The sequence below is a fragment of the Amblyomma mixtum genome, chromosome 5 (assembly GCF_055824585.1).
Source record: "Amblyomma mixtum isolate Tamu chromosome 5, ASM5582458v1, whole genome shotgun sequence".
NCBI lineage: Eukaryota > Metazoa > Arthropoda > Arachnida > Ixodida > Ixodidae > Amblyomma > Amblyomma mixtum.
The window spans coordinates 159168514-159190649 of NC_143016.1; the positions used below are offsets into that span (position 1 = coordinate 159168514).

General features: G+C 44.8%; 1 protein-coding gene and 1 long non-coding RNA gene across 2 annotated transcripts; one reads left to right on the plus strand and one right to left on the minus strand.

Annotated features, from left to right (window-relative positions):
• Window positions 1-2184: 2184 nt before the first annotated feature.
• Window positions 2185-5661, minus strand: LOC149344284 (uncharacterized). Its single transcript, XM_089546233.1, has 2 exons — window positions 3848-5661; window positions 2185-2514 (listed from the first exon to the last, which is right to left on the minus strand). The coding sequence occupies exons 1-2, from the start codon at window positions 5393-5395 to the stop codon at window positions 2434-2436; spliced, it is 1629 nt and encodes a 542-aa protein (XP_089402359.1). The 5' UTR covers window positions 5396-5661; the 3' UTR covers window positions 2185-2433.
• Window positions 5662-5874: 213 nt separating this feature from the next.
• Window positions 5875-20216, plus strand: LOC149344285 (uncharacterized). Its single transcript, XR_016283193.1, has 3 exons — window positions 5875-6212; window positions 16838-17011; window positions 18536-20216. It is a non-coding gene; the product is annotated as an uncharacterized LOC149344285 (long non-coding RNA).
• The last annotated feature ends 1920 nt before the right edge of the window (window positions 20217-22136 follow it).

The following is a 22136-nucleotide window of genomic DNA, read 5'->3' on the forward strand; positions in this document are numbered from 1 at the left end:
AGACTAAAAGGAACAGCAGTTTACGACAGGCAGCAAAGCGTTGGAAGTAGCACGGGGATACATCTGTGTACTTGGGGCAGGTAGCACCCACAGATCTGGACCACGAGAGTGAAATAACTAGGAGAATAAGAATGGGGTGGAGTAGATCTGGCAAATACTCTCAGATCACGAATGGCAGTGTACCAGTATCCCTGAAGAGGATATAACAACTGTATTTTACCGATACTCACCTATGCAGAAAAAGTGTGGAAGCTAACAAAAAGGGTTGAACTCAAATTGAGGTTAGTGCAGCAACTTATGGAAAGGAAAATTATAGGTGTAACGTTGAGACGGAAAGAGACCAGAGTGGGTCAGGGAACAAACATGAGTCACTGTCATGCCTCGTTAATATGGACAATTTCGTTCCCGAGCAAAACTGTCCATAAGACGAGTAGTCTGCAGTAAGGAACCATTAAAAAGAATCCGAGATAAAAACACTTTGTAATCGAGTTCTGCTTCAGCACATATTGGTAGGCAGTGAAGTGAAAATTAAACGGAACCTTGAGAGTTCTAAGTGCATTATTCTTGTGACCAACATCTCTTAAATAATGCCGTGCTTTTTGAAGCCCCTGGCTGTATCACATGCGTAATGGTGTATCATGGTATGGTGGCTTATCCCCTCCTATGACTTTTCAGATCCTCTGAACCAATTGTACGTATCGCACTCAATATGGCTTGAAACATGCTGAAAGTCAGCCAAAGGTTTTTGCTTTATAGTAAATCACTGCACCTTCACACATAACACCCACCTAGCACAACCATCTAGTGCACTTTGTTCTTTCCATCGACGGCTAAATGCATCAGTGTTCAGCCCCACTGAGCTCGCCCTGCTTCATAACTGAGCTACTGCCATAGCTCGAGTGTTGCAGCTCGTATTGAGCACGATAGTACATCTGCACTCAGTTGCTGATAGCTGTTAAATGCGGCTAGCAACACACCACGGGCTGCTGAGTTTTCTTCACATCAAATGCAATACGGCAAACCTTAAGGGAATATCAACTGGGCACTTGGGCACTGTAAAGCACGAAAGCACCAGAGGGTGTCAGCACTAAGGCATTTTCACTTTTGCTGGTGTCATACTTTCAAAATACACGAACAGAAACATCACAATAGGGCAACCAAGATTTTGTTCTCACTGCTGTCCATATTCAACGGCAGATATACACAGGCCCCAATGGGTTTTGTGCATGTTTGTTTTGTACATTCTCCAGACAGGGAGATTCCATATTAATGAGACGTAAGTGCATTTAAAAAGTTTGGTCCTCAGAAAAACTGGCCATATTAACAGGGCAGGACTGTAATGATATTTCGATTGAAATCAAGAAATAGTGGGCATGGGCAGGGCATGTAAAGTGGAGAAAAGATAAGATGGTTGTTAAGGCTAACGGAGTGGATTCCAAGAGAAGGCAAATATAGCAGGGGGCGGCAGAAAGTTAGGTGGGCGGATGAGATCAGGAAGTTAGGGCATCAGATGGCCGTAACTGGTACAGGAATGGGTTAATTAAAGGGACATGGGAGAAGCCGTTGCCCTGCAGTGAGCATAGTTGTGCTGACGACGACGATGGAGAATGCTTACAGATTAAAAAACATTCCAGGACTGCACATGCGAAAGCACTGCCACAAGTTGCATCTCGTGTTTCGCCAAAACTGACGTCCTCTCTGGGCACAGAGAACAGACAACACACGAGATTGCTGCAGCATATCATAATTTAAAAAGATGCCCAGAGCGTATAAGCCAGCCATTATTGGCGCTGAGCAAGGAAGAAATCTTTTAGACCGTGGTGACAAAAACTTTGTTGGCAGGAGGGAACGGGTCACAGGGCAGTGTAAGCGTGCATGATTTTAGGCGCTCTAGAAAAAAGGTTCTCAAATTATTTTGTGGGACCTCTCATGCAATGCGCATGCAACCAGTATTACATGTATAAATTCTCTTTATCAGTGAAACTTCAGCTGACAGTGGCAGTGTGTCCAGCACATTTCTTTACTCTCTTCCCATCTTTGACTGGCTTCCAGCATGAAATAATCATTTGCCAATATCATATGGGAATGTGGTAGTTTTCAGCAGCAACATACCACAATGTCAAGGCTGTTTAACCCCACAGACACTTTTTCACAGCTAGCAGCGTCAAGGAGTGTGCAGAAAGCTAATAAAGTGCAGTGCTTTATTGCCATTTGTGCAAGGGCATCATGAGAAACAGCCTTCGAATAGGTGGGGTTGCCTTACAAGCAATGGCATCCCAAAAAAAATCCTTACAGTACAAGCAGGCAAATATAAGGCCCTGTAATTGGCTTTTGCCTTTTCACTTAACTTGATATCTGTTCTCCCTTATTCCTACGCTTGTGGCTCCAGGAGTGATGCCTTGTCTACCACAGCCACGTCACCTCACCATTGCATCACAAGCCTGCTGTTGCTCGAGGAGTGGTGCAGAGACTGATGTCGCACCGTGATGGCAGCGAAACAGATGCAACAGCACACTGCACGAAATTAAACATAGTTCACTTCGACTCTTAAGCACTACATACCATGAAACTATGACACTTGGCTGATACACTCATGGCAACATACTCTATCGTGTCAATGAGCCATGAGCCATGCTCACAGGGGTGGTATTCTGCCGGTGTCGCCTTTTGCGACATGTCGCATATGGGCGGGGCCTAAAAAAGTGCTTACAGATGCTCGAAGAAACGGAAAAAGCCGCCGGCACTTTCGTCTGCGGTGCATTCATTCACTCCGAGAAGCGACAATTTACCACTGCTGATTTACTAGCAGCAGTAGTTTCGTATCTTTTATAGCAAGAATATTTGCCATCACATGACGTCTAATGTTCAAAAAAACATTTGCAAATTTAATATAAACTCGCTTTACTTCATTTAAGTCTATAAAACACCGCGAAAAAGCTCCAAATCTATTTTTCTTTCGTTCCGGACGGTTGTGCTAGGTTTCGGCTGCGTTTCGGGCAGTTGCAGACGGTAGCAGTGTAGCTGGAGGTCCCATTAGGCTTGCGCGCTCCAGAATCGAGAGCGTATCTAAAAAACTAGGCTGAATTGCAGCTTAAACTTTATCGTCGAAGCAAGGTAAGTCATAGCGAAAAGTAACAACACCAGTAGTTGCCGGTAAACATGCCGACCGGAATCGCAAGGACTGCTGAATTGGCTGAAGCGGGCGGCTCTCGCTTGAAAGGACGTCGCCATGTTTTCACGCCAAGGGTGCAAAAGCTGCAACTGCCGATTGCGTTCGTACGCTAACGGTAGCCCGTCGCCCGCGCGAATCGCTTCAGCGCATTCCGTTGTTCGACTAAGCGTAGTAAATTGGGGCGACGTCACGACGACGTAGCAGGAAGGCGGATCCGTGTTGTCACGCCGCCGTCACCGCGGCTCGAGCCAATCAGCGAAGTGCGACTGCGACATGTCGCAAAAGGCGACACCGGGAGAATACCACCCCAGGTCTCGCTGAAACCACCCACAGGACACCCTGTGTGCAGTGGGAGGAATACGGAAAGAGTCTAGGAAGAAGAGGGTAAGCTATAAAAAGTGAAGAAATTGGGACTGAGAAACAAGGCATCATGCAAGAATGTATAAAGAATGTCCTTTTCTTTTACAAAACGGTCAAGCGAATGCATTGAATGTCGCTTCATTGTGTGACCCGTAACATGAGGTTAAACTTCATGATCCAAATGGCTGGTCCCTGAACAAGATCCTTCAAAAATTTGACACCACGACTCATTTCTGATCAGCTGTCTTGAAGCTTTGCAAGTTCGTGCCTGACTTCGATGGCAACTTGATTGTCCGGATAGCAGAGTATATTTACAGCATCAGCAATGTTGTCGGCTGGGAAGAGGCACACTTCGTCGGTGCTGCTTCCAAAAAGCGGCCCCAGGGTACACCACGGCTCGGAGTCGCGGTGCAGGCTCACACACTGGAAGCGGATGCCACGGCGCTCAAGTTCCTTCAGTGCACTGTCACCCTCCCGGCCCATCAGACGAGACAGGTCGCACGAAACGATGTAGCGCACCTCTTCCAACCACACAACGTTGAAGCTGACATCATTTGAAAGTGTCACACGTTTCCAGGCCGGTTTGCACAGGCCTTCACTGGCCAGCTGTTCTGTCAGCGACGATCCCTGCGCGTTCTGTAGATCAACGTGAGTCCCATCGAAGCGGCACGTAAGCTGGCAGCCTTGGGTCAGCTCGCGCAGGCGTTCGCCGGCCGTCTCGCACCACGCTCTTGTTCCCGGCGGCCACTTGAGGGTGGCCACCGTGCACAGTGCGGGCAGCTCGGTAAAACGCGGCGCCAGAGGCCGGAGCCGGTGCGGAGCGAGTGACTGGCGCCCGCCCACGTCTACCAGCTCTACCTCCACGATGTCGCTTGTCACGGTGACCACGCGAGCGCGGCGCCAAGTCTCCGCGCACAACGCGGCACAGGGACGGCCGGGTTCCGCGTCGAAGGGTGGTCCGAAGGCCGCCGGCTCGTAGAAGTTACCCATGGCCGCCTCTAGAAGGGCTAGCGACGACTTACTCTCCGGTGCCCGCAGAGCCACGGTCAGTGCGGCGGGGCTACCACACACGTCGGTCACACGCACGGCAGACTGGGCGGGCAGAGCTTCCGGAGGCAGTAATACGGTGGCCGACTTGACGGCAGGCTGGAGGATGAAATCGCCCGAAGAGTCGGGCTTCTGCACGCTGAAGAGTTGGGGCCAACGGCGCACCAGCTGTATAGTCCTCGAGGTCAGCGGGAGGCCCCGCTCACGTGCATAAGCCTCGGCGAAGTGCGACATATAAATTCCCTCCGGGTACTGCGCCAACACTTCGACGATAGCTTCGGACAGGCCTGTATCATTCTCAGCTACCAACCGGACCCGTGCCAGGCAGTCTTCGAGCGAGGTGAAGCCGTACTGCTCAACGTCGAGTGACGAACCGAAGCGCTGATAGTACGCGTCCCGCAGCACGCGCGCGTGCACATCACCTTCGCCCATGATCTTCAGTATGTTCTCTAGCACGTCTTCCGGAAGTTCCGGAGCGCTGCCCCGTTCCCGTGGTGGACGGACTACAGGAGGACGCGGGACGGGTTCACGAGCCTTCTGAGCTTGGACCAACGTGTGCACATGGCGAACGCTTTCGTCGAGCTTTGCACTAATGAGCACGTCGTCCCCAGTGCGCTGCACGTGCACAGTGTCATGGAGGCTTTCAAGAAATTCCACGCAGTCTCGGTGACCAAATCTCGTGTACGGCATCGGACGGCCCTCCTGCGTACGGTAGTCCCTCAGTAAGGTAGCACACCCGATAGGGCCGCTGTTGGCGACAAGCAAGGCGCGGATCACACACTTAACGTCACTAAGTTGTTTCGCACGCTGTTCCATGTTTCTAGTAGTCGCAGTGAGTCACACACAAACACGACGTACCTGGCACTTTCCTGCGGAACGTGCCAGTTCAGAACGTATACCAACCCAGCGCTCCAGCATGCCACTTATCTGTCTGAACCAACTGCCTGTCAGCGCTGCCAATGCGTTCAATGCACGTCCATGTCACCGAAGTCGTCCAACGTCGCCCAGTGTCTTCTGAACACATGGAGGAAGAAATGTCTGAACACGAGGATGCACGGCGCGGGACACACGTTCGCTTGTGGATACATAAGAGGGACGCGCGATTGGCTGGAGCTTGTCTGGAGCGCCACACGTCATGTCCGGCATTTTGTCGCATTTGTCAAGAAAACTTGTGTATGTTGCAGATTGTTTTTACAAGTTATGTTTGTTACATGACAAAAATATTTTCTGAGCAGTAGATGTTAGAACACAGCCCTCGTTGTCATGACAACGATGGGACGCCACCGTGGGCGCCTGCTTGCAAATGGCGCCACTCTGCCTCAATCTGACGCGTGCCGCTCAGTATTCGCAAGCTTGCAGTCACAAACGATAAGTGGAGTTCCAGTCTATGCACGCTCTTTTTGTTTCGCGAGGAGGAAACAGTGTATCGGAAAGGTGCTCAGTGTGCTCAGTGAGATACTCATTTCGCAGGTTGCTCGCCACCACGAGAGGCCACAAGGTGATAAGCTCGAGAACCCAACCCAGCCTGCAGGCAGCTCGGTCGCTCAGCGCGCCGAGAGAAGTTTTCAGCTGAGAACAACAGGCCTGATCCAAAGATTATGTAAAGCGTGCAATACGGGAGCATAATACTTAGGTGGGTTAATTTATTTTATATATTTTGTGCCGTGCCTATGCATGCATCGTAAACTGGTTTTGGATGCACGCTGGCTTCAGCATTGTGATCACTAGGGTGCACGGCGTAACCTTCTTGATTGTGCTATGCAAATTGTAGCTCAATATATCGATATGCAGTAGCAGGTCTGAGCTTAGCTAGAAAAAAGTATGTGTTTAAGCAGGACATCTGCTAGACATGTATGACAATAAACCTGTGTGTGACATCTTTCTTCCCGTGCTGTGTGGCGTTATAGGAAGGTGCCGCTTAGCCAAGCATGTTACTGTCTTTTCTTCAACTTCCTTGACAACTATTTTGTTGCGAGAATAAAAACTGAACTTCGGCTTGGCGTATGCCTTCTTCACGCGACACCACTGCTGCGTGGTGAAGCCACCCTACCAGGTTATACGGCCGTCATGTTGCAGCGCTTAAAAAATGACTGAAATTTTGAACGAGGTCCCAAGTGCCCATTTTTTCTCGCGGCCGCATGCGGGGTATGGGTGCGCCAGACCGACGACTAGCACTGGCCACACCGGTTCGTAAACATAAACCCTGAAGTTCAATTTCATAACACAGATGCACCTAGCTGCACAAACAAAAACCGGCGTGGGTTGGGAAGATTCCATGCACACCTTTGCAGACTGATATGTTAAAGTTTAATTTATTGGCCCCACATAAATATGTACTCGCATATAGTTGGACATAACTAAAAACGCAGCGGCTTTTCCCTATCAAAGGACCCTTTTCCAGCCAATTGCATTGGCTGATTCTCATGACCCTGCTAGTGTGACAAAGCAGGGAGTGGTAGATGAAAGGGGATAATCCCTTCACCCTATGGTTGGGGATAGACCCCTCTGTATATTGTAGTGCCCTGCCATGAGAATCAGCCAACACCATTGTCTGGAAGGGAGTCCTTTGACTGGGAAAAGCAGTTCCATTCTTTAGTTGTATTCGACTATGGTGACACCCACCTTCACACAATATGGAGATGCTTCTTCCAAAAGAGAACCCCAGGCAAATCTTTGTGTGTGTTTACATAGATAAATACTCATTACTTAGTCCAAGTAGTTGTCCCCAAGCAATGTTACGTCTTGTGTGGGCTATTTTTGTGCATGCAGTGGTAATATTTGATAAAGATTTGGGAAAAGTGGACGTACTGTACTTGGAAATAGTGCACAACACGGGCCCGGGCCCGGAGCAGCGACACGAATTGGCTATGGGTTATAGTACGCGCTGAGAAAAAACTAAGCTTTATTCATTCATTTATTTGTTTCCTTATTTCCACGCCGCAGTGGCTTAGTGGTCAAGGCGCTTGATTACTGAGCCGGGGAACCACGGTTTGCTCCTAGCCTCGGCGGCCACATTTGTATTTATGTGGCAAGCATGGCGGCCATGTACTTTGTAGTATCATTGCTCGTTGAAGAAACCCAGGTGGTCGAAATGATCCGTGGTTTCTGTGGTTTCAGAACCTTTGTCGGCCATGTACTTTGTAGTATCATTGCTCGTTGAAGAAACCCAGGTGGTCGAAATGATCCGTGGTTTCTGTGGTTTCAGAACCTTTGTCGGCCATGTACTTTGTAGTATCATTGCTCGTTGAAGAAACCCAGGTGGTCGAAATGATCCGTGGTTTCTGTGGTTTCAGAACCTTTGTCGGCCAGTTTCTTGTTGGTCTAGTAGCAGTCTACTTGCTCAGAGTGAGCAGTATACCTCAAGCGTTACTGTGAAACTGACCGGGCCCGGGCTGGGCTTCACTCCGGGATTCACGGGCCGAGCCGGGCTCGCTAGAGCGATAATTTAGCGGGCCTAGGCCGGGCCCGAGCTTGAAGCCGCGGGGCTGGGCCGGGCTTGGGCCTCAGATTGAGGCCCGTGCAGTGCTCTACTTTGAAAGCATACTGGATTTTGAAAATACTCAGGAATGAAGCGTATGCATGCCATAAGTGAACTTAATGCCACATAGTCATTGTTTCTTACTTTAACATGCTCGCTTCTTAACCAGGTATTTTGAATCAGTGACAGTTCAAAACATACGTGGAACATTGTTTTGTATGCCAGAGGACACTGAACTTTAATCATGTCTATTTGGAACCTCCATCTACATTCACGCACTGCATACTGCAAATGCTTTCGTTTGCACAAAAATACATGGCAAAGTTTTTGTGAGGCTTCATAATTTAGCATTTCTAAGATTCATTTCTGGACAAAGGGAAAGTCAGGTATGGAGCTGAAATTTGCGTGGGAAATTCCTCTGAAACACTTTGTGGCACATTTTAAGTGGCTTTCAATTTGGAGATGTTGAGAAGCAGTGTTTAATTATATTGCAGGGAAAAACTTCTTTCCAGTGATCACTAGTTATCATTGTCTTGCACTTGCCATGAACAGGCTTTCCCAGATAATTTCTTAACCTTATCATTCCACTTATCCTTTGGTGACGACTGCATTTTTCCAATGTCTTGCCTCTTACTTTGTCGCTCTAATAAACTACTGGTTAACTAGGATATCATGTGCGAGGTATTTTGATAGTCTAGAAGAGCTTGTGATAAGGAAATGAAAAGGTGACAATATAAATAGAAGGGAACACATGACTAGCACTGACACACAGCTTTAAAACTTTATTGTAGAAGAGAGCTGTCTATCACAGGAATTGTATGACATTATGACATGTAACGCAAGACAAAAAACAGTGACTAAAACAGAGTACAAATCTGGCCAGTGGGCAGTGCCTAGGCTCATCTCATACAGTGAAAGAGACACAAACATGAAACTGATGTTGAAGCCAGTTTTCAGATCTTGCCTGAGAAGATGACATTCTTATCTCTCAGGGATACAGATGGCTGGCTAATGCACATGGGCTCCGACTTGTGGATAAAATATGTCTAAAATATATGCATGGTCACATGAAAATGGCAGACGATAGACTACAGCGCAAGTACAAACAGCCCCCCATCTGGGAGTTATCTTTCACCTCTTGCTTGTTTCTTCTGCGCCAGCCTTTAGCTTTTCCAACCTTCTTAGCCCTGCAAGAAGACACATTGAGCTAGCACTCGGATATGGGGCTGACATCGGATAGCTAGGTTACTTCAGCTCACGTGTATTCTCGAATCCTTGCAGCCATCTATCTCTGAATGTTTCCTTTTATTTCTCGCTCTGCTGTCCTCAGTCAAGTTTAAAATTTTACTATTATCGTTGTTTCAGCCCTATAGGTAAGTGCTACAAAAGATGTTGTTGCATATTTTTTCTGGGTTAAACAGTGTGAAAAAAAAACAAGGATGAAGCAGAGGAAATAAGCGAGGTGAGACAAGCATTGACTTTAAGTTGAATTTTTCAAGCAGCACAATCCTTTATTCAGACAGCTGCAACATCATCACACAAAGCCAGGAAAACATGGCAAAATGAAGTAACAAAACAGAGGGGAATAAAGAGGCCTCAAAGAAAAACAGATACCATCAGTACATAAACAAAAGTGAGCATAGCCAAGCAATGCATTGCCAGATTTACACGTGTCTTTTTATAAAAAGCCGAGAACTTTGCCTGTGAAATCCGTGGACAGTGCACTAAAGCATCTTTGTCTAGCTTCCTTTGCCAGGCAGGTCCTAATGATTTTTTTTTAATAATTTAGCTGTGTCTTTCCTGATAAGTTTTGTCTATTCAAGGTCGGGTTGACACACATAACTTGCAGCGATGCAGCAAGTACCTTCTCAATCATTCTGTTATGAGGTTATATACTAGCACATTGTGTGATCTTGTTCAATTCTGACCATGCATCACAGTAATGCATCGTTTTAATCCTTATCACGAATGACATGGCCCTTGAAAGAGTGCTACTGTAGGATTTTTTTGAACCACGTTGGGAGAAAGACAGAGCTGCCATGGATGCACTGTGCATGAATATTTCGGAAAAGCCTGTGAGGACATCCAAGAGGGGGTGGGGTTGCTGCCATTATGATCTACCACGCACATTATGCAAATATAGTTTGCCTGTGGGTTTTGCCTCCACTTTCCTCATCACATGGTGCTGAAGCCTTTGAGAAAGTCATCAGGAACAGCAACTGCATTTAACTACTGGACAGTGAAGCATTTCCAACAGTTGATTTGCATGTGTTGTACCAAGCAAAGGAATGATCACGACATAGATGACGGGAGTCTGAGATCACCATAGAAGAGAAAGATGCACAGGAGGATAGTGTAGCATCAGTAGAATACCAGGATGATCAATAATGTAAAGGCAGTCCGGGCACTAGCAATATGGCACAATATAGCACCCACACAGCAACCACTTAAAGCCTAGATGGGAAAGCACTGCAACAACAGTGCAAGCAATGCCTCAACCATTTACAGTGAGTGGCACTGAAAACTGTGGACAACAGGTGGCAGCACCGAACTGCTCTGCATGTGATGTGATTTGACTGCATTGCTTGTTTCTTTAAAATTTCACCAGCGCTGCGACTAGGAACAAGAACAGAGAAGGAAGACAAGGACAAGCGCTACTAACAACTGAAAGTTTATTTGAAAAAACACAGATTATATGCACACAATGACAACCCAAAGCGCCTGCGCTTCCCGCAAAAAGCACGCAATAGAAAGTTAAGAATCTAGATACAAAATTTCACATTCATTTAAGTTTACAGATGGTGTGCTAACGCATGTGTCGCTGTTCTTGTGAATGTGATAGGCTTCACACAACTCCCTAGTCAGCTGATCTGGATGTCTGAATTTAATCTTTGCCCTGTTAAGCAGTGGAAAGCGTGCTTTTTTATTAGACACACCGGGTTTGTTCAGATGACTGTCTCTGTAATGAAGGGACAGATTTGATGAAGGAGCACCATTCAGAGAGGTTTTATGCTGACGTAGGCGTGTATTTATGCATTTCCCGGTTTGCCTGCCAGGTGGATCATGAGTCACCCTTTGTGCCATGTGCAGAGGGAGTGGTATATGACATACCTTTTAAATGCGGCAAGAATTACATTGGGCAAACCGGGAAATGCATAAATACACGCCTACGTCAGCATAAAACCTCTCTGAATGGTGCTCCTTCATCAAATCTGTCCCTTCATTACAGAGACAGTCATCTGAACAAACCCGGTGTGTCTAATAAAAAAGCATGCTTTCCACTGCTTAACAGGGCAAAGATTAAATTCAGACATCCAGATCAGCTGACTAGGGAGTTGTGTGAAGCCTATCACATTCACAAGAACAGCGACACGTGCGTTAGCACACCATCTGTAAACTTAAATGAATGTGAAATTTTGTATCTAGATTCTTAACTTTCTATTGCGTGCTTTTTGCGGGAAGCGCAGGCGCTTTGGGTTGTCATTGTGTGCATATAATCTGTGTTTTTTCAAATAAACTTTCAGTTGTTAGTAGCGCTTGTCCTTGTCTTCCTTCTCTGTTCTTGTTCCTAGTCGCAGCGCTGGTGAAATTTTAAAGATGTACCAACTAGCTCAAACCACCATTTTGCTTATTTCTGCACTCAGCTGAAATCAACCCAGCTGCAGATGTCGTGCAGTTGTTCCTGCATGCAGTGCACGCTGTTGTGTTGAACTGAAAAAAAAAACTCTGAAACCTGCCCACCAGTGCTCCCCATAGATGTGTGTACTTTAAGAGAACTCCCTAGAGGGAAGGCGGTTGCCATTATGTTGAGTCACTTAGGGTTTCGAAGCAAGAAACCTACATCTCGGAAGCCAGGCATATACAAACTGTTATAAGGGTGTTTGCTTCTGTGTGTCACGCTGATACATTGCAAAATCTTCCTTGCTAAGTTTAGCTGCTGTCTGCAAGGTGACGTGGCTGCTGCAACATACTTGTGTGAGAAGTGCATATGGGTATATCGACACCTTTTTTTTGGTGGTAGCACTGCCTCTTCATCTTACTGTTGAAACTACTGTAGCGGTTGTATTCGGGACTTTTAGCGGCAGTCCGACTTCCATCAGCTTTACAGTAGAAGTGCCCAATGATCAGCCCATATAGTTCCTTAACCCATCATGGCCCAAGAAAAATCTAAGGGATTTTCTTCATTTCTAGCACATAATGCTTTTTTATAAAGAAAACCAGATTACTTAAATTTCGTTATGATTGCTTCATTCGTTCCAAAGTTACACAGGTGTACATTTTATAGTACGCTGAATCCTCCCCATAGCACATGTGGCTACTGCGCTCCACTCCAATTTGGTGGTGTGAATTTTGTTAATGTGTCCGTGATTTGTATGCAGGGTGATATAACACCTCTTGCAGGCCCTCATCAATCTTTTCTGGCTCTACTGGCACCGCAGCTATTCTGATTTGCGCGGGAAGTTTTCTCCTTTTCAAAGAAGCATCAGATACGATTGAGCCAGAGTGTCTGCGTACCGCTGGTTACTACATGTCAAGGTGTAGGTAAGGACGACTAACGCTCTTACCAAAGCGAAAATAGTCAGCAGGCTCGTGTCTAGCAATATGGTAGATAGTTCACAACTGCAAAGTGGCCTTTGTTTGGCTTGCAGTTTTGGCTTGCAGAAGTCCTGTTTTTTGTGCACTTTAGGAAACAACCCCTTTACAAAACATGTAGGCTCAATGCTGTTACAGTTGCAGGCCATACTGACTACACTGTTGTCCTTAGACTTCAATAAAAGCACATAACCTACACTACTGAAGCAAGAACCAATTTTTCGTGGCTGCTTCTATTCCGTTGCTTTCTTTGGGCTGAGTGGACTTGTCCTAAACCCATTTGGCGAATGGTTCCTGTAGCCCGAAATTCCTCCAGGCGGAGCGTTATGAGAATGTCTCAACTGGTAAAAAAGTTGCCAAAAAAGATGAAATGGTCACTAAGCATTGAAATTACCTCAGGCAACGGCAGGACAATGCGTGCTTGCAAAAGTTTCTTCTCCGAACTCGAGGACTTTCCGCAGTGGGTGTGAAATGCATAACAGTAACCGTCTGCTCTGTGAACATCTAGTTCTTATAACCAAAACTTTATTGTGACCAATTAAAGTCACACCAACTTCATATTCAGGATAGCTAGCGACAAGTGCAGCAGTCTCTGAGGCCTCGCTAAGCAGACAAACTGTTTTTTTTTTTTTTTCAATGAATTGTGAGGAACCATAAGAGCTATGACCTGGAATAAATGGGTGCCATTGTGCACACAGGAAGACCCAGCGTACTATAGAAAGTACAGCAGCATGTAATTCATTATAGCACAAAAAAAAAAAAAACGAAAGCTTTGGTGCAGGACATTCAAAGCATCTATTGTTTACTTTCATCTTTCATGCTGCTCTATACTTGAAACTAGCGTAACATGTACATAAACATGGCCGCAAGAAAATTGTAAGGCAGAGACTGCTGGTGCAGTTATGGCAAACAAACATCGTGAAGTTTCATTATGGAAGGATGACATACTGAGAAGAGGAAATGCGCCTTCTTAGTTAAGGGGCTTCGGCCGATCCCCTGGTGTCAAAAGCCTGATCTACTTGACAAGAAAAATTCAATCTTTCGTTTTGAAATCATAAAACATTTAACTGTACTTTTAAAAGTACGTTGGGCGCAAATGGGTTAAGGTTGCAGTTGTTTCCTACCATAACAGGCATGTTTGTTTCTCTCGTGGCAACATCCAAAAAGATTTCTTGCCCTCTGACCGTTCTCTTACAAAGCTAGTAAAATGTGGCATAGCCTACTCTGGATTTAACTCGGCTGTGACTAAATCTAGCCTTCTTGTGAGTGAAGAAGCCTTTAACCTTCAGATAAAGAAGCCTTTGGAGTCTGGCTTTCCACTTCGATTATGCAAGGCCGTAGCTGTCTCACAGGTAAAGAAATTGCAGGGCTATATGTGCGACCACTGTGTACAGCCACAGTTTGGAAAGAAACCTTTCAGAGTTACGCCTTGTGAGCATAAATTTTCCCACAGCATAGAGAAAGTTTCATTGATTGGACATCAACCTTGTGATAGCAGAGTCCTCTAAAGTTTCACATCATGGAAGCTAATACAATGGGGTCGTTGTTCAAAAGTAAATGGGTGCTGAAATAGGTACGAAAGACTTTATGTGCACTGCTACGGTGCTTTACAGTGTTATGCTCAGCTGTGCCCGACAAAACCTGGCACAACCTGTGCTGTTTGTGTCTGGCACAAACAGCGCATTATACATGCATAACTGGCACTTGGTTTTTTGCGGCCTTTGGAATAGGCTGCGAGTGCCTTTAAAATGCCACCGAAACCTGGGAAAACGTCTCTCCATTCCTCTAGTAAGCATCGCCAGAAATGCTATCCCTTCAATGACTAAATTGCGTTGCTGTTGCGCGCATTTCTGAGAAATTTTATATTATGAATTTTGGGTATAGCGAACTATTTTATGATTTTTTGCATGTTCGCTATAACATATTTCACTGTATTGTGTTGCTCACTGGGAACAGGAGTGCTCCTTTAGCTCACTGAGAGAGATCGCTGTGCTGCCTTATTAAAGAGCTCTTTAGCAACGCATCCTTTAACTTTCCATTGTGACACCTCATGTAACTCCTTTTATATAAAGAAGCATTATCTTAAAGGGCTTTAACTTAACCATGTGACAGGGATATTATTCTATACTGTAATTATTGAGCAGGCTCAGGACAATTCTTCTCGATTCTTCATGTATATTAATGTCTTTCACATCATTTTAAAGAAAAAAAAAGAATGAACCAAAAATTGGTGTTCATACTTGTTTAAAATATTAAAATATAACTTTTGTATTCATGTTTCGGTTTAAAGACAACTTCGTAGCCTTTATTGTTTCGTGTTGCACAGTGCTATAGAAGCTTCGAGCACGAAGGAAAATGCTCAGTTTCGACGATATGTAGGTAAATGTTATGCCTGGTCTGGCCTCTTCTTGAAGGGTGCCTTTTTGAAACGTGTAAATGTAGTGTATGACATCCCTGTGTGCGTGTAGAGTATCATTTATGGAATTTCCCAAAAGTTTCTCCTACTGAAGTTGTCTGTTACTCTTGTGAAAGCCTGTGCAATGCCGTCAGATATCTCTGCTCTTATGAACCAATGAGGTAGCATAAAAATTTGTAAGCATAATTTTAACAACATTCAAAATCTAAGCACTTAGATCAGTCGGGCATTGTCGATGTGCCAGGGACAAAAACGGCTGCCTAAATCATTATACTCATTCCTAGTTGAAGTGTGACAGCACTTACAGGCCCGTTACCATGGGGGATTGTAGTGTGGCGAAACTGATAAAGGGCTGAGCAAGCTTGGTGCCATCAAGAACACTTTTTGGGGTGCCATTCCAGCCAGAGCTATGCCAAGAGGTGTCACAAGGGAGCATGAAAGGGGTTGTCGTGCTCTTTTGTATCTTAAACTGTTGCTCTTTGTACGTTTTGCAAGTCATGTTTTGTTTGACAGCAATGCATAGCTCTGTCCTCTCTCAGGTTGACCTCACTCCACTAGTGAGGGATATCTAGCCTTATCAGCAACTGAAAGGAAATACTCCTTTTCTATATCTGAACTATAACAAGAGGATCTCTACTTGCAGAACATGTTGGCCAGTTTACAGTGTTTCATGGCAACATTCAGCAACTCCCTTGTCATGTAAAAATTAAGTCTTACTATCATAACTTTTCCCATATACAGAGTTATGCCTTGTATGATATTTAGCTTCTAGATTACTTCCCTTGCCTCAATCCCGCCGCTGTGGCTCAATGGTTACGGCGCTCGGCTGCTGACCCGAAAGACGCGGGTTCGATCCCGGCCGCGGCAGCTGAATTTCGATGAAGGCGAAATTCCAGAGGCCCGTGTGCTGTGCGATGTCAGTGCACGTTAAAGAACCCCAGGTGGTCGAAATTTCCAAAGCCCTTCACTACGGCTTCCCTCATAGCCTGAGTTGCTTTGGGACGTTAAACCCCAATAAACCAAACCAAACCAATCCCTTGCCTCATTATATGGTGCTGGATGGCATTAGAATGCAATAAATGATGTGGAATATTTTTGTGCAAGGTCCGTTTCTATTCATCTCTATGTTTGGGTGAAATGCATGTGTCTATACTGTCTGTTTCAATATTTGAACTATTCAAGAGCATTTTATTCTATTTGAAGCCATTGCTCAAAAAAAAAAAAAAATAGGTTTGCACACACTTCATGCAATCATCAGTTGCTTGGAAGGAAAGGGTAGCCATCCGTACTGAAGGGCTGGTTTAAAAGCAATGATCGCGTCATAAATTGCAGCCTAAAGCTGGACTTCGTACAGGAAAAAAAAGAAACGCTTTCTCAAAAGAGATCCTTTTTCACTGCAGTATTTGCAGTTTCAATAAATAGTGCTTGTTTTTTTTTTGTTCCAACTGAATTACAATACTGTTCATGATCTTACAGGTGACTGTGTTTTGTAGTCTTTTCATTGGTCAGTGAACTTTGGCTGAAATTTTAGTGGGGAAAACATGCAAAAGTCAGGGAGTTTGAAAAGAGTAGTTTGGCAGACTTCCCGACAGTGCACACAAGTCCAACATATAGGCATGTCCTTTGGCTACTGGATAGGCGTGCTTCATTAGCAAAATACTCATTTCTCAGTACTAAAGGTGTACTAAAGCTTACATGATGAACTCTGGTTAGGAATTATCCACAGGAGTGGACAAATGTTGACTATAGCTCACTGTTCTTTCTTTTCCAGATAAGATCAAGTGGCAAACATCTACCTTTCAAGAATTATTCCGTCACTACAAGATGTGTTCGTAGTTTTGGACAGAATAAATGTGCTGAAATGCATGGGTTGCTGAGCAAGCCTTGAAACTTCGCCCTGGAGGACCCCCAAGGCTTTCTGTGGTGCCTAGGAATGCCTTGGCCTGTATCCCTTTCCTGCGTGCCACGTATGCAAAGAGAATGCAGAGGCATAGCCAGGGGCGAATTTTTGCCCCCCCTCCAGCAAGAAATTTCAATTTCGAAAACAACGCTGAACCCCATTTTTCTTTACGAATAATGTAGACATGGTTCAAATGGGACCGCCCCTCCAAGGGTGACTTATAAATCTGCCCCTGGGCACAGCCCCTAATAAAAATACCCAAATGCTATCAAGATGGCATATATTGGAACAGTGTGCTACATTTGAGCCTGAAAATGAGGCGCTAAAAGGAAAGCGGGGGTTGTGGCATGGATGGGTTTAATTTAATTCAATTCAATTTTATTCAACATCTTGAGGATGTTGGGTGCGCCGACAAAAAGCCAGAGAGAAGGCTTGACAGAGGTCGACGCACCCTACAATAACTTGACAGCAGCACCAGAATGTTGTACAGTCCACGGCAAGTGAGCACACAGGGGGAAAAAAAAAAAGTACAAATCATGAGTAAAAATCTCCGTGACACGCAGTGCCGACGATACCTAGGGTTACAGCAATTTAGATGCCTTATTTAATGAGCACGGAAGGTTATAGCAAAGCATTTGGCGACTGTAATTCGAGTTTTTGGCACGAACCATGTGAAACCAGTACGTGTGGTGTACTTCTGTTCTTTACATTTTAAGTTCGACAGGTTCATCATAAATGGATTGTTTTGTCTAATACTTGTTTTATACCGCCTTAACAGTATACTTTCAAAAACTTGTGGCAGGGGGGTAATGCTAAGAGATGCAAAAATCGGTTCGGTGTGTTCAAATCGTTAAGCATTAACAATATTCCGAACAATTTTCTTCTGAAGTATATGTACCCGTTTAATATTAATAAACGATGTTGTGCCCCATACCAAAATACAATAATTAACAACAGAAGAAAACAGTGCATTGTACAGCATCTGCTTAATATGTTTTGGTAAAAGGTATCGCAGTCGGGACACGATACCAGCAACCTTGGACAACTTGTCCCTGACCTTTGAAACGTGCTCATCCCAAGATAAATGTTCATTAAAAAGCACTCCTAGACTTTTGACTTGGAGAGCTTGGAGAGCCCGAATAATACCTTGAACACAATGGTTCCGCAGAAAAGAGGTCAGAACTGGTAAAGTGTGCATTGTATCAACTGGCCAAATGCAAATAGGGGCATGGTTGTATAATTCTGAGTGTTGAATGCAATTCTCAGCTGATAGCAGTGTCCTTGAAAATCCAAATATATGTTCCACTTAGTATGCACCTATAGAGCTTTTCCGAAACAGGATTTTGGCTGACTCTTAGCCGGGGTCCATTGCATACCAGCGCCAATAAAATGATCGAGACAGTTTCTGAAGGTATGTGTCCCAAGACCAAGTATAGTGCATTACTGTTGGCTAATAATGTACCATTACCAGTGAACTGTCCAAATTGTGCTATAAATTTTCCTTTCCTAGGTGCTTTTGCCAAATGTTTGAGTCCTGACCCTTGACATGTTTGTTCCATTCATCCAAAGATTGCTGGATTTTCCACAACACAACACATTCACCATCTCCAGGTGCCATGTATTCCGGAACAGCGTCTGCAAGAATAAAGGGCAGGCCTACTTTGAAATGGGAGCCAAAGAAGCATGGAGCTGACTAATTAATATTTATTTCACTGCAGCAGCATATGGACAATGCCAGCACACTGACAAGTTCTCAGGCTCAGTAAAGACGTGCAAATGTTTAGCATACGTGCCGAGGGAAACTAAAATATGTTCATCAACGCACCTTCAGAGCGATCTCCCTACGCATGTAATGCATTGTTAGTAGGGGTGTGCGAATATCAAATTTTTCGAATACGAATCGAATACGAATACTTAGCTCCGAATATCGAATTGAATATCGAATAATCAAGGACAGACGCATTTAATCACTACAAAACATTTATTTGGGCACCCAAGAACATCACAGTTCAACTATTGATGAATAAATTAACACAAAATATGTGTGTGGCTGCACAAAAAGTATCAAAGTCTCGAACATTATTCTTAGAAGAGTGGAAATATCAGAGAAGATGGCTAGTACACAGCATTGATTAAGGCTAACTTGCCATCAGCACAAAAGCGCGTTGCTGGGATGACGTAAAAGGTTGTCGTGAAGGAAAACCAGCTGCACCACATGGTCAGGCAGAAGTAGTTCCCTTCTAACTGAAACGACTCCTCCAGCCACAGAAAATGCCCTCTCACTTGGCACTGACCTGGCACGTATTGCGAGGTACTTCGTGCACACCTCTGACTATACCAGCTTCGCAGGTATAGCCACAAAGAAGCTCACCAGCGCAGTCAGCTACGGCATGGCCCTTGGAGGAAGAAAGAATTTTCCTTCCGTGTAGGCGCCGCCATGTTGTTATGTATCTGTAGATAGGGCTTGCGGATCGAAATGAACGCCGGTGCTCACAATGAATATTCGGCTAGATACGAATATTCGCGTCGGGTCGAATATTCGAAACAACACAAATACTTGGATCTCGAATTGAATTCGAATACTAAAATTATAATATTCGAAATATATTCGAAAATTTCGAATATTCGCACACCCCTAATTGTTAGTAAAGGACAGTTTTGTACTTTGATAATGCTGGCATTTAAAAACTAAATAATAAACCTGGCAATGTTTGGCCCTATGTTGCAGTTAATCCTCTTGTAGGTTCAGCATGATGGCACTCTTGTTTTGGTGCACTGAGTGACCCCATTGTTTGTAGGCAGGATGGAGGCCTTGCAGCCTCTTGTGGCGAGCGGTCTGCTAGGGCGTTAGTGCAGTTGCGAGGCACTGACCAGATATCTGTTACCTCAATGTTTTACTGGGGCTAAGCCTCCTAGTACAGGACGCTGGCTTCATCTCATGTAAGTCAAGTTATGACCCTGCCACAAAAAGATATGTCATGAAGGAATCTCAGCAATTTTGCACTGGACTGATGTCACTCGGGAACAGCTGGTTTTACCTGCGCAGTCTGCCAAAGTGGAGGCAACTACAGTATTGTTATTTTTGTATCCTTCTTTGCACCTTGAATCCTAAGAAGTATGCAGACTTGGCTCAAAGCAAATAAGTAGCACCAAAATTTCTGAGCAGAACTATGTGCACACATGCTTGTAAGCATAGAAATGCAGGAAGGTAAGTTCATTCTTTTTTTTATTCAAAAACGGTGCTGCTAGACTCGACAAAATTAGAAGAGGAGGGGGGGGGCACAAGGCCTTGCAATAAAGCAGCTGGATAAAGTAACAGAATCAGACTTACTAGAAAAAATTGTTTAGGCAACAATGCATGCAAGGGGAGCATCGTAGTGACAAAAAAAAAACGCCTAGTGGGTCAGTCCAATGTGCTTCATGTGCCAGAACTGATCAATGAGATGAGTGATTTACCTACGGTCCATTTTGGGTAGCATGATCTGTCAATTACAGGTGTCTATAATGACTGCATCAGATGGCCTTTTTTGCATGGATTATTTCATATTGTATTGGTATGTGAGGAGGCGTTACTGATTTGTAAGTTGTTCCCTCACAATTGGGATCATTTTCTAATGCCATGTTTGAAGCGCTCATGGAAGCAAGTGCTTTAGTGTAGAGAAAAATATTACGCAAACTCATGGCCAGTCATAAAAGCACTTTATTTAGCGTGCACCTCCTCATCTCAGTGTTCTATACTACTGCAGCTGTTATGCACAAGTTAATATGCGCATTCCATATATTGCCTGAAGTCGGTGATGAGGTAGGATGCTATGACAATAATGAACCTACTCTACTGTCTTTTTCTGAGATATATCAATGCCACGCACAGCAGCAGTGGAGAGACGTTTAAATGTCGAGTGCACAAACCTGCAAAGTTCTCTCCTGTTTTTTTTTTTTTTTGCTGCCGCGGTGGCTGAGTGGTTATGGTGCTCGGCTGCTGACCCGAAAGACGCGGGTTCGATCCTGGCTGCGGCGGTTGAATTTCTTTGGAGGAGAAATTTTATGGGCCCGTGTACTGTGCGATGTCAGTGCACGCTAAAGAACCCCCGGTGGTCGAAATTTCCGGAGCCTTCCACTACGGCGTCTCTCATAGCCTGAGTTGCTTTGGGACGTCAGACCCCATAAACCAAACCAACCAACCATCTCCTGTTTTTACTTTTCTGCTTTTGGTTTATTTTTCTTCCCATTCTGGGTGCTACTGTGGCAAGAAGACACCGCCACGCCGCGTTGTGAAGGGCACACTAGCTATCATCACTTATTTATTTATTTTATTTATTTACACAGTACTGCTTTCCTGTAGGTGAGGCTGTAAGCAGGAGTGGGAGGTAAGAAAAAAAAAGCACAAAGTGATATGTGTAAAACAAATCAAGGCACAACAAGCTGCCTTCACAACCAACGAGATGCACTCACGAGCAAAAACAGATGTTGCAAAGTTGCGCGCAAAAACACAAAGCAATTGCAAGAACACTCCGTAATTGACAGTTACAACTGGAGAGCTTTCATAAATGCTTCAGAAGAAGGGCATTCTACAATGCTGGCCGGAAGCCGGTTCCACTCACGGACAGTTTCAGAAAGAAGGGGTCGGCAAAGGTTTCAGTGTGACCAGAATAATCTTCAAGTTTTTTGCTATGATGCGATCGGGTGGTTCGTCGGTGCACAGGCTCTATGTACTCGTGTTTGCGTATACCTAGCTTATCATGAAACAGCAAGTGCATGTATTTTAATTGGTCATACTGATGCCGTTTTTGTAAACCATCTAAACCTGCCTTTTTTTCTAGAGCACTAGCGGGAGTACGCCAACTATACGATCGGTATACAAACCTAGACGCTTTCTTTTGCATAAATTGCAGCTTGTCTATGTTGCCACGAGTATGCGGGTCCCAAACAATTGATCCATATTCTATTACTGGTCGAACTAAGGTTTTGTACACTATTAGTCTAACTTTGTTTGTACATTGTCGTAGAGTCTTTCATTTCCGCATGGCCCTCTTCACGATATCCGATATATATTCATTCCACCTTAGAACCAATGTTATGGTTATGCCTAGGTATTTATAGTTATTTACCATTGTGAGAGCGCTGCTGCCTATGGAATATGAGAAAATTAACGGTTGCTTCTTGCGTGTTA